At 37.4% G+C, this 15,360-nt stretch overlaps 1 protein-coding gene and 1 non-coding gene across 10 annotated transcripts in view; one reads left to right on the forward strand and one right to left on the reverse strand.

Moving 5' to 3' along the window:
• Tut4 (terminal uridylyl transferase 4) overlaps positions 1-15,360 on the forward strand; it is a 140,801-nt gene that overhangs the window by 83,187 nt on the left and 42,254 nt on the right. For all 9 annotated transcript variants that reach the window (XR_009377620.1, XR_009377619.1, XM_059254668.1 and 6 more), the window contains exons 19-20: positions 2,211-2,300; positions 3,646-3,759. Coding sequence is in view for 7 of the 9 variants with exons in the window: in XM_059254668.1 (XP_059110651.1) it covers positions 2,211-2,300; positions 3,646-3,759 (204 nt within the window). In the remaining 2 variants the exon portion in view is untranslated. The remainder of the gene's footprint in view (positions 1-2,210; positions 2,301-3,645; positions 3,760-15,360) is intronic.
• LOC131905403 (U6 spliceosomal RNA) lies at positions 11,633-11,739 on the reverse strand. The gene has a single exon (XR_009377918.1). It is a non-coding gene; the product is annotated as a U6 spliceosomal RNA (small nuclear RNA).

The raw sequence follows: 15,360 nt of genomic DNA on the forward strand, positions 1-15,360 counted from the left end.
GTGGCAGTTAAGATAGCTGATCAAGTTTTTGTAGATAGGATGGTGAGTCTTTTGGACATATGTTAAGGAGGGGTATAGCTGGCTCATACGGGAGATTTATTTGTAGCTTTTTCAGAGTTCTCCACACTGATTTCCAGAGTAGCTGCAGCAACTTGCAATTCTGCCCTTAGAAGATGAGAGTTCACCACATCCTCTCCAGCATTTATTGTTGGTTTTGTTTTGTTTTAGGGTAAGATGAAATCTCCAAGTTGTTTTGGTTTGTGTTTTCCTAATTGTTAGGGATGATGAACATTTTTTGGAGAGATATTTCTCAGCCATTTTAATTATTTATTTTTTTTTAAAAAAAGAACTCCCTAAGCCGGGTGTGGTGGTGTACACCTTTAATCTGGGAGGCAGAGGAAGGTGGATCTCTGAGTTTGAGGCCAACGTGGTCTATAGAGTGAATTCCAGGACAACCAGGGCTACACAGAGAAACCCTGTCTTGAAAAGCAAAACATACAAAAAGAATTCCTTGTTCATATCCCAAGCCCATTTCTGAATGGATTGTTTGTTTTTTTTACCTTTAACTGTATTTTGAATTCTTTTTTTTTTTTTTTTCCCCAGAGCTGAGGGCCGAACCCAGGGCCTTGCGCTTGCTAGGGAAGCACTCTACCACTGAGCTAAATCCCCAACCCCTGAATTCTTTATATATCCTGAATATTAATCCTTTTGTCATATTTTAAAATGGTAAAGATTCTCTACCATTCTGTAGGCTTTCTCTTCACTTGATTGTTTCTCTCTCTCTCTCTCTCTCTCTGTCTCTCTGTCTCTCTCTCTCTCTCTCTCTCTCTCTCTCTGTTTTTTTTCTTTTCTTTTTCTTTTGGTTTTCCAAGACAGGTTTTCTCTGTGTAATAGTCCTTGCTAACCTGGAACTTGCTTTGTAGACCAGGCTGGCCTCAAACTCACTGAGATTTGACTGCCTCTGCCTTCCATGTGCTGGGATCAAAGACATGCACCACCACCTCCTGGCCACTAGGTTATTTCTTAGCTATACAGAAGCTTTTTAGTTTTATGAGGTCCTCAATTGTTGACTCAATTACTGGGCAAATGTAGTCTAAAATCAGAAAGTCCTCTCTTACACCTATACCAAATAAAGTGCTGCTTATGCTTTCTTCTAGTACTTGCAGTGTTTGAGCATTCAGATTTAGATCTTTGGTCCATTTGGAGTTATTTTTTGTGCAAGGTGATAGAAACTGTTATAATTTCATTCTTCTGCATGGTTTCCCAGAACTATATTTTGAAGATGCTGTCTCTTCTCCAGTTTATGTTATTAGCATCTTTGTCAAATATTAGATGGCTGTAGCTAGGCATACTCATGTTTGGGTGTTAAATTTTTTTCCATTGATCTACATGTCTTTTTATGTGCCAGTGCTGTATTGTTTTTATTATATGGCTCTGTAATATATCATCTGGAATTGTAATCTCTCCAATATGACTCCTTTTGTTCAGGATTTTTCTTTTCTTTTCTTTTCTTTTTTTTTATTATCCATGCTCTTAAGTGTTTCCATATGAATTTTAGGATAGTGTTTTTCTATTTCTGTGAAGAGTGAGGTGGAGATTTTTATTGGGTCGCATTGAATCTGTAAAGATATTTTGGCAGAAAGTTATTTTCACAATATTGATTCTACTAGTCCATGAGCATGGTGTGTCTAGTGTCTTACCGTTTTCTTTATGATTTAAAGTTTACATGGTAGAAATCTTTCATCTCTTTGTTTAGGTTTACTCCTAGATAACTTTATTTTCTTTGAGGCTGTTGTGAATGGGAATGTCTGTGATCTCCTTCTTAGTATGTTTGTTATTGATTTATACTTTCAATTTTAAAAGTTGTCAGATAGACTTTCCTGGCAGGGAAGACTGACCCCTGCAAGTGTGGGAAACTTGATAGTATAATTGGTGATAGTGAGGGCACTGCATTCTCACTTTTCCTTATTAAATAAATTTTAAAAAAAAGTTGACACATTATTGGTGTGTGTAAATTCTCAACTGTGAGCTGTGTAAGAAAAAAGTATTTTCATTTTGATACTAATTTCAGAGTAAAGTTGACTTGTTTGACTAATTGTTAGGCATTTTGAAATCTCAGTATACTATTTACAATATACTGTATCTTTTTACCTCATTTATAAGTTTATTAGTTCATATTTAATGATTTCTAATGCGTAATTTCTTTTCAGGCTCAACACAACACAAGAATGCTAGCTACTTATGCAGCTATTGATCCTAGAGTCCAGTACTTGGGATATACTATGAAAGTGTTTGCTAAGGTACTTAGGAAGAAGTGAAATAGTCTCTTTTGTTATAATATTTATGATAGCTAAAGTGACACATACTGGTGTTAGACTTGTAACAAATATTGTCTCAACTTTATTTATATAGTTTTTTCTTTCTTTTTTTTTCTTCATTCTCTTTTAAGATAGGGTCTTGCTCTGTTTCTTGGACTCAGGTGATCTCCCTGTTTTAATCTCCTGAGTTGTACCTGATCTTTTAGTACATATTAATTTAATTTATTTACTTAAGTTTTTAAATTTATTTTTGTTACAAGGTCTCACTATGTACCCTAAGCTGGTCTGGAACTAGCTGTTTAGACTAGACTGGCCTCAAACTCAAACTGATCCTTCTGCCTCTGTCTCCTAAGTGCTAGGATTAAAGGTGTATACTACCATGCCTGGTTGGTCCCTGAGCTTTTAAAAACAGATAGTTGATCCACAAGCTTCCACGATTTTTTGTCTCTGCCCTGGGTGCTGAGTTCACAGGCACATGAAGCACTTCGGAGCTTTTATTGGGGGTTTGAACTTGGCCCCTCTTGTTTTTTCACAGCAATTGTTTTATTCCACTGAGCCATTTTTCAAACCCTCATTTTTCTTTTTTAATTTAATTTAACTTAAATTTTTTTTTTAGTAGACATGTACAACTACTACTACTACTACTACTACTACTACTACTACTACTACTACTACTTCTACTGCTACTTCGTGTAGATAGCTCCAGTACTTTTATTCTGAACTTTACTGATAAACTAATTTTTTTCCTAATGTTTTCATAATATAACTATTCCAGTTTTAAAATCAAATTTCTTAGTTATTTTATAAATTTTTGAAGATAATTTTTGGAATGCAAATACTTGGTCACTAAATTTGTTTTGCTTTTCTTATTTTGATAGTGCTTGTTTTTCATAGCATTTGTATTAAACTGATTTTTTTTTTTAGTTTTTCGAGACAGGGTCTCTCTATGTAGCTTTGCGCCTTTCCTGGAACTCGCTCAGTAGCCCAGGCTAGCCTCGAACTCACAAAGATCCACCTGGCTCTGCCTCCCGAGTGCTGGGATTAAAGGCGTGCGCCACCACCGCCCGGCTTAAACTGATTTTTAAAGAGTTGCTAGGCATGGTAATGCATGCGTTTAATCCCAGTACTTGGGAGGCAGAGGCAGGTGGATCTCTGTGAGTTCGAGGCCAGCCTAGTCTACATAGTAAGTTCCAGAACAACCAGGACTCCGTTTAGAGTTACCTTTCCTAAGTAAATAAATAAATAAAAATAGAATGGCATATCAGAGTAGTCAGTGGTTTGTGGAATGAGAATATTAATTTTTATTTGTAATCATTCTATTTTCTAGCGCTGTGACATTGGAGATGCATCTCGAGGAAGTTTATCTTCATATGCGTATATCCTTATGGTGCTGTACTTTCTGCAGCAAAGAAAGCCACCGGTTATCCCAGTCCTGCAAGAGGTTAGTGTTCAACAGTTCTGTAAAGCCCAGAGCATAAGGGCTGATGCCTATAGTCCTAACACTTAGACTACAGAGAAATAGGATTTTGAGTTCAAGGCCAGCCTGTGTTACGTAGTGTGTTTCAGGGCACCCTAAGCAACTGAGTGATACACTGTCTAAAATAGAACTGTTATAGGTGTTTTTAAGCAAATCATGGATTTAAACAGGAGAGCTTGCTGAGTTCATGACAGTATGAGAGATTTTTCTATCATGAATATTCTGGGTTTCTTGTTAAAATTAATGCTATAATTAAATAGTGAACCTTTAGGAAAATTTATTATAGGAGAATATTGAATACCAAAGGGATGTGAGGTAACTGGAACTATTGAGTATCTTTTATAATATTTTAAAATGTTGTAGTCTTAGAATATTTGCAGATGAGCTAAGTGGTGATGGCACATGCCTTTAATCCCAGCACTCAGGAGGCAGAGGCAGGTGGATCTCTGAGTTCGAGGCCAACCTGATCTACAGAGTGAGTTCCAGGACAGCCAGGGCTACACAGAGAAACTCTGTCTCACCCTCACCTACCCCCCTAAAAAAAAGAATATTGTGGATGTGTATCAAGTTCCTGTAGGTCACCACAAACTCATAATATTATAGACTCTCACATGGAAATAAGAAATTTCTTCTCTCTGGAGTACTTCTCCTCCTCCTCCTTCCTTATGTATTCCTATGTATACTTTGACAACCTTGAAAAGTTTTGTCAAGAATAAGTAGGAAAGCTGGGCACTAGTGGCTCATACTTTTAATCCCAGCACTTTGGAGGCAGAGGCAGGCAGATAGATCTCTGTGAGTTCAAGGCCAGCCTGGTCTACAAAGTGAGTTCCAGGACAGCCAGGGTTACACAAAGAAACCCTGTCTGGAAAAAACAAAAACAAAAACAAACAAACAAACAAAAAAAAGTAGGAAAAATTTCCTCATTTCTTTTAAAGTCATACTTAGTGTCAATTGATGTAGCCAGTTTATACTCTCTGAAACAGGTGTAAAATAGTTCTTAATCTTCCATTTGTTCTTCCCAATTTTGGGCACAAGAGTGGATTTGTGGACATTAGAGAAGGTCCAGTTCTGTCTTCTTAGAAGTATAACTGTTTAGAGATAGGAGAAAAATACCAGAAGTATTTGGAAAACCACATATTCTTTTTGTTGTTGTTTTTTTGTTTGTTTGTTTGAGACAGGGTTTCTCTGTGTAACAGTCCTGGGTGTTTTGGAACTTTCTTTGTAGACCAGGCTGGCCTCGAATTCACAGAGCTCTGCTTGCCTCTGCCTCCCGAGTGCTGGGATTAAAGGTGTGCACCATCATGCCCAGCTGGAAAACCACATATTCTGTTCTCACATAAATTATAATATGTTGGCAAAGAAGAAAATGACAAAATATCTAGCCACGTGATATGAATATCTTAAAGCTAGTCCTAAATTTTCAAATAGTCTCATGAATGATAGGGTTTTAGCAGTGCCTCCTTCCCGTCTTACAATCAGTACCAGGGAAATAAAAATTTTAAATATTTTTCCCCCCAGGAAAAAAATTCCTAACTAAGTAGTATGTTTTTGGTATTATAAAAGTCTTTGTGATGCTGTGAATCAAGCCTCATACATACATGGTAGGTGAGCACTATACTACTGAGACTTATTTCTAGTCAAATCAGTCTGTATTTTTTTGTTAATTTTAAGATCACAGCAAAATTGAGAAGTGTGTAGAGATTTCTCATATAACCCCCATTTGGGTAGGCATTCCTCCATTATCAACCATTGTTAAAATTTGTGAATCTACAGTGACATGTCATAGTCATACCAAATCCATAGTTTACATTTGTGATTCATGCTTGGTGTTGTATATCATGTAGCTTTGGATAAATATATAATTATGTGCATATTGTTATTATACAATACAGTTTTTTTCTTAACTTTGTCTTTGCTTTATCTAGTTATCCTCCGTCCTGCCAACTCTTGGTAATCACTGATCTTTTTAGTATCTCCATAGTTTTGTCTTTGTGTAAAATATCAGATAGTTGGAATCACTTATACCCAGTATCTACCCTTTATGTTTGGCTTCTTTTTTACCCATGTGTGAGTCAGCTTCACGTTAGTACAATGAACTAGGACAGTTAGCCTATAATAAATGCTATATTTGGGCTTATGATTCCAACAAGTAGAGTTTAAGGCTAGTTGGCCCTTTTCTCTATTAGCATATCATATTTCATGTTTGTGGTGGAGCAGGTTGCATATATTATGAGCTGGGACACAGAGACACTGAAACTGGGGTCTCAAATCCACTTATTGGACCTGCCCTCAATAACCTAATAATTTCCCATAAAAACCTAATAAGATCTTCATAGCATCATCTTGATGACCAAGCCTTTAACAGATTGTCCCAGTTTCATTTCTGTACTATGATAAAATATTCTGACAAAAAAGTAGCTTAGGGGAGGAAAGAGTTTATTTGGCTTAAACAGCTTCAACCTTGGTCCATAATTTCAGGGAAGTCAAAACAGCAGGAGTTTGAGATAGTTGGTCATGCCACATCCACAGTCAAGAGCAGTGAGAAATTAATACATCCGTGTGCACTGCTTGCTTTCTGGTAACTGTCTCCTGTCTCTTCCCTCCCAACACCTTGGTAATGGTGTTTCCCATAATGTGGTGGGTCCTTCTATATGAGCTAACAATTAAGACAACTCTCTACAGACATGTGTACAGCTCAACTTAATCTAGGCAATCCTTCATTCTTGCTCTCTATCAGAGGTGATGCTAAGTTGTAGCAAGTTGATACTCTCTAAGAGCTAGAGAGATGGTACAGCAGCTTAAGAGCACTGACTGTTCTTGCAGAGCACCCAGGTTCAGTTCCTAGCACCCACGTGGCAGCTCACAACCATCTGCAACTGAAATTCCTGTTCCAGAGGATCTGATGTTCTCTTTTGGCCTCCCTGGGTACCAGGCACAAACATGGTACACAGACATAGGTGCAGGCAAAACACCCATACACATAAAATAAAAATAAATAAATGGTTTACAGTTACTCACACACATGGACTTTGGGGGAGAAGGGACTTAAGAAATATTCAAATTAAGTAATACGTCTTTACATTTTCTTCATGTCTTTACATTGGTAAATGCCTCATTACTTTATTGAATGTGTCAATTTCTTTATTCAGTTACCAACCGAAGGACATTTTGATTGCTCTTTTTTTTTTTTTTTTTTTTTGGTTTTTCAAGACAGGGATTCTCTGTGTAGTTTTGGTTCCTGTCCTGGATCTCAGTCTGTAGACCAGGCTGGCCTCGAATTCATAGAGATCCGCCTGGCTCTGCTTCCCGAGTGCTGGGCCTAAAGGCGTGCGCCACCACTGCCCGGCCCTTAATTGCCCTTAAGTTTTGACAGTTATCATACAGATGATATAAAGATCCACATAAATGAATTTGGCTTGATGTATTCATGTAATCCCAGCAGTTTGGAGGCTGAGGCAGAAAGATTCAAAGTCCAAGGCCAGCTCTGGCTGTGGAGCAAGACATTGTCTCAAAATCAAAATCAAACAAAAACAAAAAATTAAACCAAAAGGGGAAAAAAAAGGCTGGGGAAGGAGTTGTGTTTATAAAGTGTTTGCCTAACATGCATGAGACTGGATTTGATTCCCAGTCCTAAATAAAGGAGGTCTAAAAGTGCCTGTCATCCTTGCTTTTGGAGATGGAAGTAGAAGACTCAGGAGGAGATCATCAAGGTTATAACTCAGCTACATACTGACTTTGAGGCCAGTGTGACTACATGAGACCCTGTCTCAAACTGACAAAAAGATCCAATTGCTGGTTTTCGTGTGGTGCAATTTTTAAGTCTTCCAAGTAAATATTATTAAGCAGGATTGCTGAACAATGTAAGTGAATATTTAGTTTGTTAAAATGAAACTGCTGAACTCCAAAGTGGCTGTACCATTTTGTATTCCCACCAGAAATGAGGGAAAGTTCCTCTTGATCCACGCCCCTACTAGAATTTGTGTTATATCTGTGTTCTGTACTTTGGCCATTCTATTAGATGTGCTGTGGCATTTCATTGTTTCAGTCAGTATTTCCCCATTACTTATGTTGGAGAGCATCTTTCTATATGCTTACCTGTTATCTTTAGGTCCGTAGTATGGTGTATGTTAAAGTCTGACCAGTATCTTTTATTGTTTATATGTGTGTTATCTAAGGGTATACCATGTGGGTGCAAATTTCCCAGCGTGTGCTGGGAACCAAACTTCGGTCCTCTCTGAGAGCAGCAAGTGATTTTAACCAGTGAACCATCTCTCCAGCATGGTCTTTGGCAAAATTTTTTGTTTTGTTTTGTTTTGTTTTGTTTTGTTTTTTTGAGACAGGGCTTCTCTGTGTAGCTTTACGCCTTTCCTGGAACTCGCTTTGGAGATCAGGCTGGCCTCAAACTCACAGAAATCCGCCTGGCTCTGCCTCCCAAGTGCTGGGATTAAAGGCGTGCGCCACCATGCCCGGCAGCAAAATTTTTGAAGTGGACAGCACAAGGAGAAGACTGAATTCAGGGAGGAGTCAAGTCTGAGGGTTAGGGAAGGACTGGAAACAAAAATACAAATTGGCTCCAAGGAGAAGCAGAGAAAGATATTTCATGACTATGCAGATGTTTCATGGCACACAGTGCCAGTGCTTAGCACTGCCGGAGGGAAAAGAGGCCTATAGAGGGTTTTTTTTTTCTTATCAAGTTAAAACAATTTTCTACACCCTAGGTTATGGAAGTTTTTTGTTTTCATTGTTGTGGTTTTAGTTTTGTTTTTTAATTTTGTTTAAATTTTATAAAGGTTTTGTGTGTAGCCCTTGGTTGGTCTAGAATTTGATATGTGTATATACCAGACTGGTCTTGGTGACCCTTATACTTCTGCTTACTTAGTGCCAGGATTGTAGTCTTGTACCACCATGCCTAGCTATTTTTGTCCTTTTGGGGATACAGTTTTTTTGTATTGCCCAAGCTTTTCATAAACTCTGAGTTTATCTGATTTTCTTGAACTTGGAAGTAGTTGTGTGTCACTGTGTCTGGTTTTACTTTCATTTTCATGAATGAGTTTTGAGTTTTATCAGTTGCTTTTTCTGAGTCTATTGATAATAATAATAATTAATTTTGCTTGCTAATGTGATAGATTAGTTTGAATTTAATTAATTAATTAATTAATTAATTTATTTATTTATTTTTGGTTTTTCGAGACAGGGTTTCTCTGTGTAGTTTTGGTGCCTGTCCTAGATCTCGCTCTGTAGACCAGGCTGGCTTCGAACTCACAGAGATCTGCCTGGCTCTGCCTCTCAAGTGCTGGGATTAAAGGCATGTGCCACTGCCGCCTGGCCTGAATTTTATATTCTGAACCAGTCTTGAATACTTGGGATGTATCTCAATTGGTCTTGATTTATAAATTTTTTTGATATATTGTTGGATTGTGTTTTGAATGTTATTAGGTATTGATTTAGTTTCTTTCACTGATACACACCTATTCAGATTGTTGTTTTTCCTTGTGTGCATTTTGGCAAAATGTATTTTTTAAGAAATTGGTCTATTAGGTATAATTGGTCTAGTTGGGTATGGTCTCATGCTTGTAATTGAAGCACTTTGGGATGCTGAGGCAGGTAGCAGGAAGATTGTGATATTAATGCTAGCCTAGACTACAGAGTGAAACCCTGTCTCAAAAAACAAACAGATAACATAAAGGCTAGGGATTTAGCTCATTTGGTAGAGTGCTGGCCTAATATGCATGAAGCCCAGTGTTTGATTCCACAGTACCACATCCACCAGATGGGGTGTGTGCCTGTAGGCCCAAAACCTGGGGAGATGGGAGCAGAAGGATCAGGAGTTTAATGTCATTCTGAGCTATATAACGAGTTTGAGAGCATCTTGGACTACCATGAAACAAAGCAAGTAAGAAAGAAAACAAAAGAAAAAGCATAGAAAGAAGAGTCTAGTTTATACAGGTTATTATATTTGGGAATAGAGAATTCAAAATATTGCCTTTTATTATTTATAGGGTCTATTGTTGTGGTTTCTTTTTTTTTTTTTTAAAGATTTATTTATTTATTATGTCTACAGTGTTCTGTCTGCCCTCATTACAGATGGTTGTGAGCCACCATGTGGTTGCTGGGAATTGAACTCAGGACCTTTGGAAGAACAAGCAGTGCTCTTAACCTCTGAGCCATCTCTCCAGCCCCCTTGTTGTGGTTTCTTATTTTACTTTTATGTTAATTTATGTTCCTGTTTTTTTCCACTTATTGCTGGTTATGATTTTTCTTTTAATTTTGTTGTTTTGTTTTGTTTAACCAAAAGATGCCAATTAACTTTGAGGTTTGAGTTCTTGGACTTTAGCCTCATTTGCCTTCCCTCCAGTCATTGAACTCTGCTACCTTGAAGCTGGAGAGCAGGGTAATGGGCCACAGAGGGTGAGCATCCAGGTTCTTATTTTAACACTACTATTCCAGAGAAATATTTTATTTACGTGTTTTGTCTGGAGTCACATTGAGAAATTAACAGTAGTTTTTCTTATTCCAGAAGACACTGTCTCCATGGGTCCGTTGCTGTCCATGTTAACTTTCTTCCTCTCATCTAAACCCACTCCATGATCTTTTTTCCTCTATACACATTGAACAGTTTTTGAATCTATATACTCCGTGTCTCCCTGCCCCCCATGAGTATTACAGCTTTCAGCTTTCATTTGTTCTTTTTTTTTTTGAGACAGGGTTGCTTTACATAGCTTTCCTGGAACTCAAGGTAGACCAGGATGGCCTTGAACTCACAGAGATCTGTCTGCCTTTGCCTCCTAAGTGCCAGGATTAAAGGTGTGTACCACTATGCCCAGCTCTCACTTTTATAAGTTTTAAAATTTATCATTAATTAATTAATTAGGCCTGCCAAAGCCAATTTTATCACTTTCTATGTTTGATTATTTAGGCTTTGAATTTGGGGAGCTTTGGTATTATTCACATATTATTTATACTTTGTTCTTTTGACAGCATATGATTAACATGAATGGGCCACAGATTTTTGTTTTCACAGTGTTCTTTCTCTGATCTCCCATGGATTAATAATCATTGGGGTAGCATGGGCTAATATATGCGGGTATGTTATTTGGGCTCAGAATTTAGTCAGACTCATAATTCTGATAGTATGGACTTCGACAAGCTGCCTAACCTCCATAATTTTGAGTTTCATTATCAATAAAAATGTAATACCGATGGCAGATGTGAAGTGGGATGATTTCAAGTTTAGGTTACATAGTTAGATCCTGTCTTAACAGACAAAACCAAACAAGATGTAATGAGAACAGTTTTCCAGTGTTGTCTTCCATAGCAGAGACACTGAACTGGTGCATGGGTGGGAGCATGTTTGTAATTGGCAGGAGAGCCGGCCCTCCAATTTAAGACTGGGATATAGCAGTTCCAAACTCACTAACCTTGCTACATAGTACCACACCTTTCTCCAAAAGTTAGAAAACAAGGGCAAGCTAGGCATGCACTCCTCATTTCAGAAGGCAGAGGCAGAGGACCTCTGTGAGTTCAAGGACAGCCTGGTCTACATAATGAGAACCTCTCAAGCAACCCAATAAATAAAACCGAGAAATTGAATAACTTTTAACAATAGATATAAAAGTAGGTGTTCATAGTGTGATTGTTTTAATTATTCTTTTACCATTATTTTTTGATTATTATAATTACCAAAATTATTGTTACTGTTGGGAAAATATAGTAGAATCTTTTATTAAACTTAAGAAAACTTTCCCATTATCTGTTTTTAAAATATTTCTTCTAGTTTTTGAGATTATAATATAATTACATCATTTCCCTCTTTGCTTTTCTCCCTCCAAACCCTCTCATATACCCTTCTTGTTTCATGAATTTGCTGTTATTCTTATGCATAGTCCATGCTGATCTTCTCTGTGTCCCTTCAGTTTTAGTATATGTACTGTTGAAAGAGAAGACCCCACTATCTGGTTAACATATTATAATTGTTAAAATGACAGGCAATCAATGGACCCAGTATTGTGGGTCGAGACTGATAACTCCAGACTGATACGTACATTTTTGCTTCCAGCCCTTTCTGGTTGTCATATGGTTTCTGTTGTCTGGTATTATTTAAGTACTGGCCATTGGCACGGATTTTTTTTTTTTTAATGTTAAGGATATATTTAATAACATTACTTATTTCTGGCTTCATTTGCAATTAAAGCTAACTTTAAATATCTGGTTATTAAGGTTTAGTCTGGGTTTTGTTTGGTGCTGTGTATTGATCCCAGAGCCTTATTCATGCTAGGCAAATGCTGTATCAATGAGGTATATCTCAAGTTCCCTTATAATTTTAGATATTTTATAAGCTTATAATTTTTATGTTATTACAGATTATATCTTATGACATCTTGTTAAATTGCTAAGGCTGACCTGATAGTTGGTATTATTCTGCCTATCTCCTGAGTAGTTGGGGTTTCAGGTATAAACCACACTATGTGTTGGCTCTTGGAGTGTTTTGTTTTCGTAGTACTGGGATTGAACTTCTAGGCAAGGGCTCTACCACCAAACTGAGTTCCTAACCTTTGGAGGTTTTTTTGTTTGTTTTGTTGTTGATCAATAATATGTTCAGGTTAAAAGGAACTTTCTTAAGCAGAGTTTTTTTTTCTGTTCTAGCAAATCGTAAGTCCAAGAAAATTCTTTACATAAAAATTAACAGTAAAAGAGATTTAGGAGTATTGTTCTTAGTTGATTACATGAAAATTTATGCTTTCTTAAACTATATCAACTGGAAAATTAAATTTAATCAAAGAACCTTGAGGACATTATGCCAAATGAGGTAAGCCAGTTAATAAAGAGATATAGTATTTGATTCCAATTAGGTACTTAGAATAATCAAATTCACACAAAATAGAATGGTGAATTGTATTTGCCAGCAGCTGGGAGAGGGATGCATGGAAAATAACAATTTAACACATATAGCGTTGTAGTTTTACAAGAAAAAGAAAGAAAGACTAAATGGCTTATGGTAGCTCAGCACTGTGAATGTACTTAATGCCAGCAATCAAAATGTTTAAGATAGTAAATTTTGCCTTAACACAACTAAAAAAAAAGTATAATTTTGGTATAGGAGTACATTGTAAACATTATAACAATAAAGTAGACATGGGAATGTTCAAGTTTCTTAAACATGATTTTTGAATTTTTGGTACTTGGCATTGAAATTGGGTCTCCTACATGCTAAGCAAGCTGTACCAACCGTTGAACTACATCCCTAGCCCTAACATCTAAATCTTTAATGCTGGAATTTATACTTTAGCCTCTTAAAGCTTTCACTTTTCCGAGAGCATGAACCCAGGGCCTTGCACATGTTAGGCAAATACTCAACCACTGATGTACAGCTCCAGTTCCAGACTCCCTGTTTTATCTGCATCCTGTCCTAATGTCTCTAGGACTACAGGGGCATAAACAGCATCATGCCCAGCTTTTATGTGGGCTCTGAGAAGCAGGTGCTTCACCAACTGAGACATCTCTCCAGCTCCCACATCTTTTGCTTATTTGTTGTTTTGTGAAGTGCTAGAACACACACTAAACAATTTTGGGTGACTGTGGTTTTCTACATTGTATTTGGGGCTCATTACTGTCTGTGTGTTAGGAGACGTGAAGACAGGGAAAGAAAAGCTGTGCCATGTTTAAAACACTTCCGCACCTGGACTGGTGGCAGAGGTGGTGCACACACCTTTAATCCCAGCAGTAGAAAGCAGAGGCAGGCAGATCTCCAAATTCAAGTTCAGCCTGGTCTAAATAGTGAGTTCCAGCTCGTACAGAGCAACATAGGCAGATCCTATCTGGGAAAAAAAAACAAAAACAAAAAAACCAAAAAAAAAACACATTAACACATACATAAGTAAATAAAAACAAATAAATATTAAATAAGACACTTGTTATTTATTTCACATGTCAGTTTTCAGGAAGGTTACTTACATTTTATGGAGCCCAGCAAGACGGCTCAGCGGGTGAAGGCCCTTGTCCTCAAACCTGATGACTTGAGTTCTGTCTCTGGGACTCAGTGTGGTGGAAGAAGAGAACTGACCTGTATGAGCAAGTTGTCTTCTGACCACCTGTGCAATGTGTGTCATGGCACATGCTCTTGAGCGTGTGTGTGAACACACATATACAATAGATAAATGTAATTTTTTTTTTTTAAAGATTTATTTATTTATTAGGTACACAGAAGAGGCCACCAGATCTCATTACAGATGGCTGTAAGCCACCATGTGGGTGCTGGGAATTGAACTCAGGACCTCTGGAAGAGCAGTCAGTGCTTTTAACCTCTGAGCCATCTCTCCAGCCCCCCGTAATTATTTTTTAAAGTAAAAAAAAATTTTTTCTTTGTTTTTGTTTTTCGAGACAGGGTTTCTCTGTGTAGCTTTGTGCCTTTCCTGGAACTTGCTTTGGCGACCAGGCTGGCCTTGAACTCACAGAGATCTGCCTGGCTCTGCCTCAGAGTGCTGGGATTCAAGGCGTGCAAAATTTTTGGGGTGGTGGTGGACATATGACTCAGTGGTTAAGAGCTCTAGTTGCCCTTCCAGAGGATCTGGGTTCAATTTTCAGTACCTATATGACACCTAACAATCATCTGTAACTCCAGTTCCAGGGGATCAGACATCTTCCTGGTCCCTTTGGGTACTGGGCACACAGATGGTGCACAGAAACGTAAGCAAGACACACAAGTAAAATAAAAACAAATAAATAAATTTTAAGTAAATTTGGGGACTATAGAGATGGCACAGGTAGTTAAGAGTACTTACTGCTCTTGCAGAAAACCCAGATTTAATTCTCAGCACCCTTTTGGGCAGTTTACAATCTCCCGTAACTCCAGCTACAGGAGATCTGATGCCTCTAGCTTCCTTGGGTACCTGCACTCACACATATCCACATTAGTAATTAGAAAATAAATACTTTTTAAAAAAGTTGATTTATGAACTACTTGTGTAGTTAATGTAATCTTTTATCTTTACTGGGTTAATTGGAGGTTATGGGGATAATTATATTGACCAGAATCAGTATATAGGCCTGAGACTAGAAATTAGTTTTGCTGACTCTGAAGCAATATCGTATATGTTTCTAATTTGTTGAGTTATTTTATTAAACCTCTTTTAGAGAAGCAAGTTACAAGGCCTGGATGTGTAGCACAGTTGGTCTATTGGTAACATGCTTGTTTAGCATACATAAAGCCCTAGGTTTGATCCCTAGTAGTATATAAACTAGCCATTGCGCCATATGCCTATACTTTTAGTATTCAGAAGCCAGAGACAAGAAGATCAGAAGTTCAGTGTCATCCTTGGCTACATAACAGATTCAAGGCCAGCTTGGACCGTGTTTCAAAAAAAGAAAAGCAAATCATAAAATTACTTGTGGAATTCAATTATATCTAAAAGGATCGTTTTTTTATTGGATGCTTCTTTTTCGTACAGAATAGTATTTCTTAGTCAAACACAGTGACACATTATCAGCTGCTCTGGTGGCTCAGGCAGGAGGATTTCAAGTTTGAGGCCAGACTGCACAAATTAATATAAACTTAAAAAAATTCATAAT

Source organism: Peromyscus eremicus, chromosome 2 (assembly GCF_949786415.1).
Source record: "Peromyscus eremicus chromosome 2, PerEre_H2_v1, whole genome shotgun sequence".
NCBI classification, from domain to species: Eukaryota; Metazoa; Chordata; class Mammalia; order Rodentia; family Cricetidae; genus Peromyscus; species Peromyscus eremicus.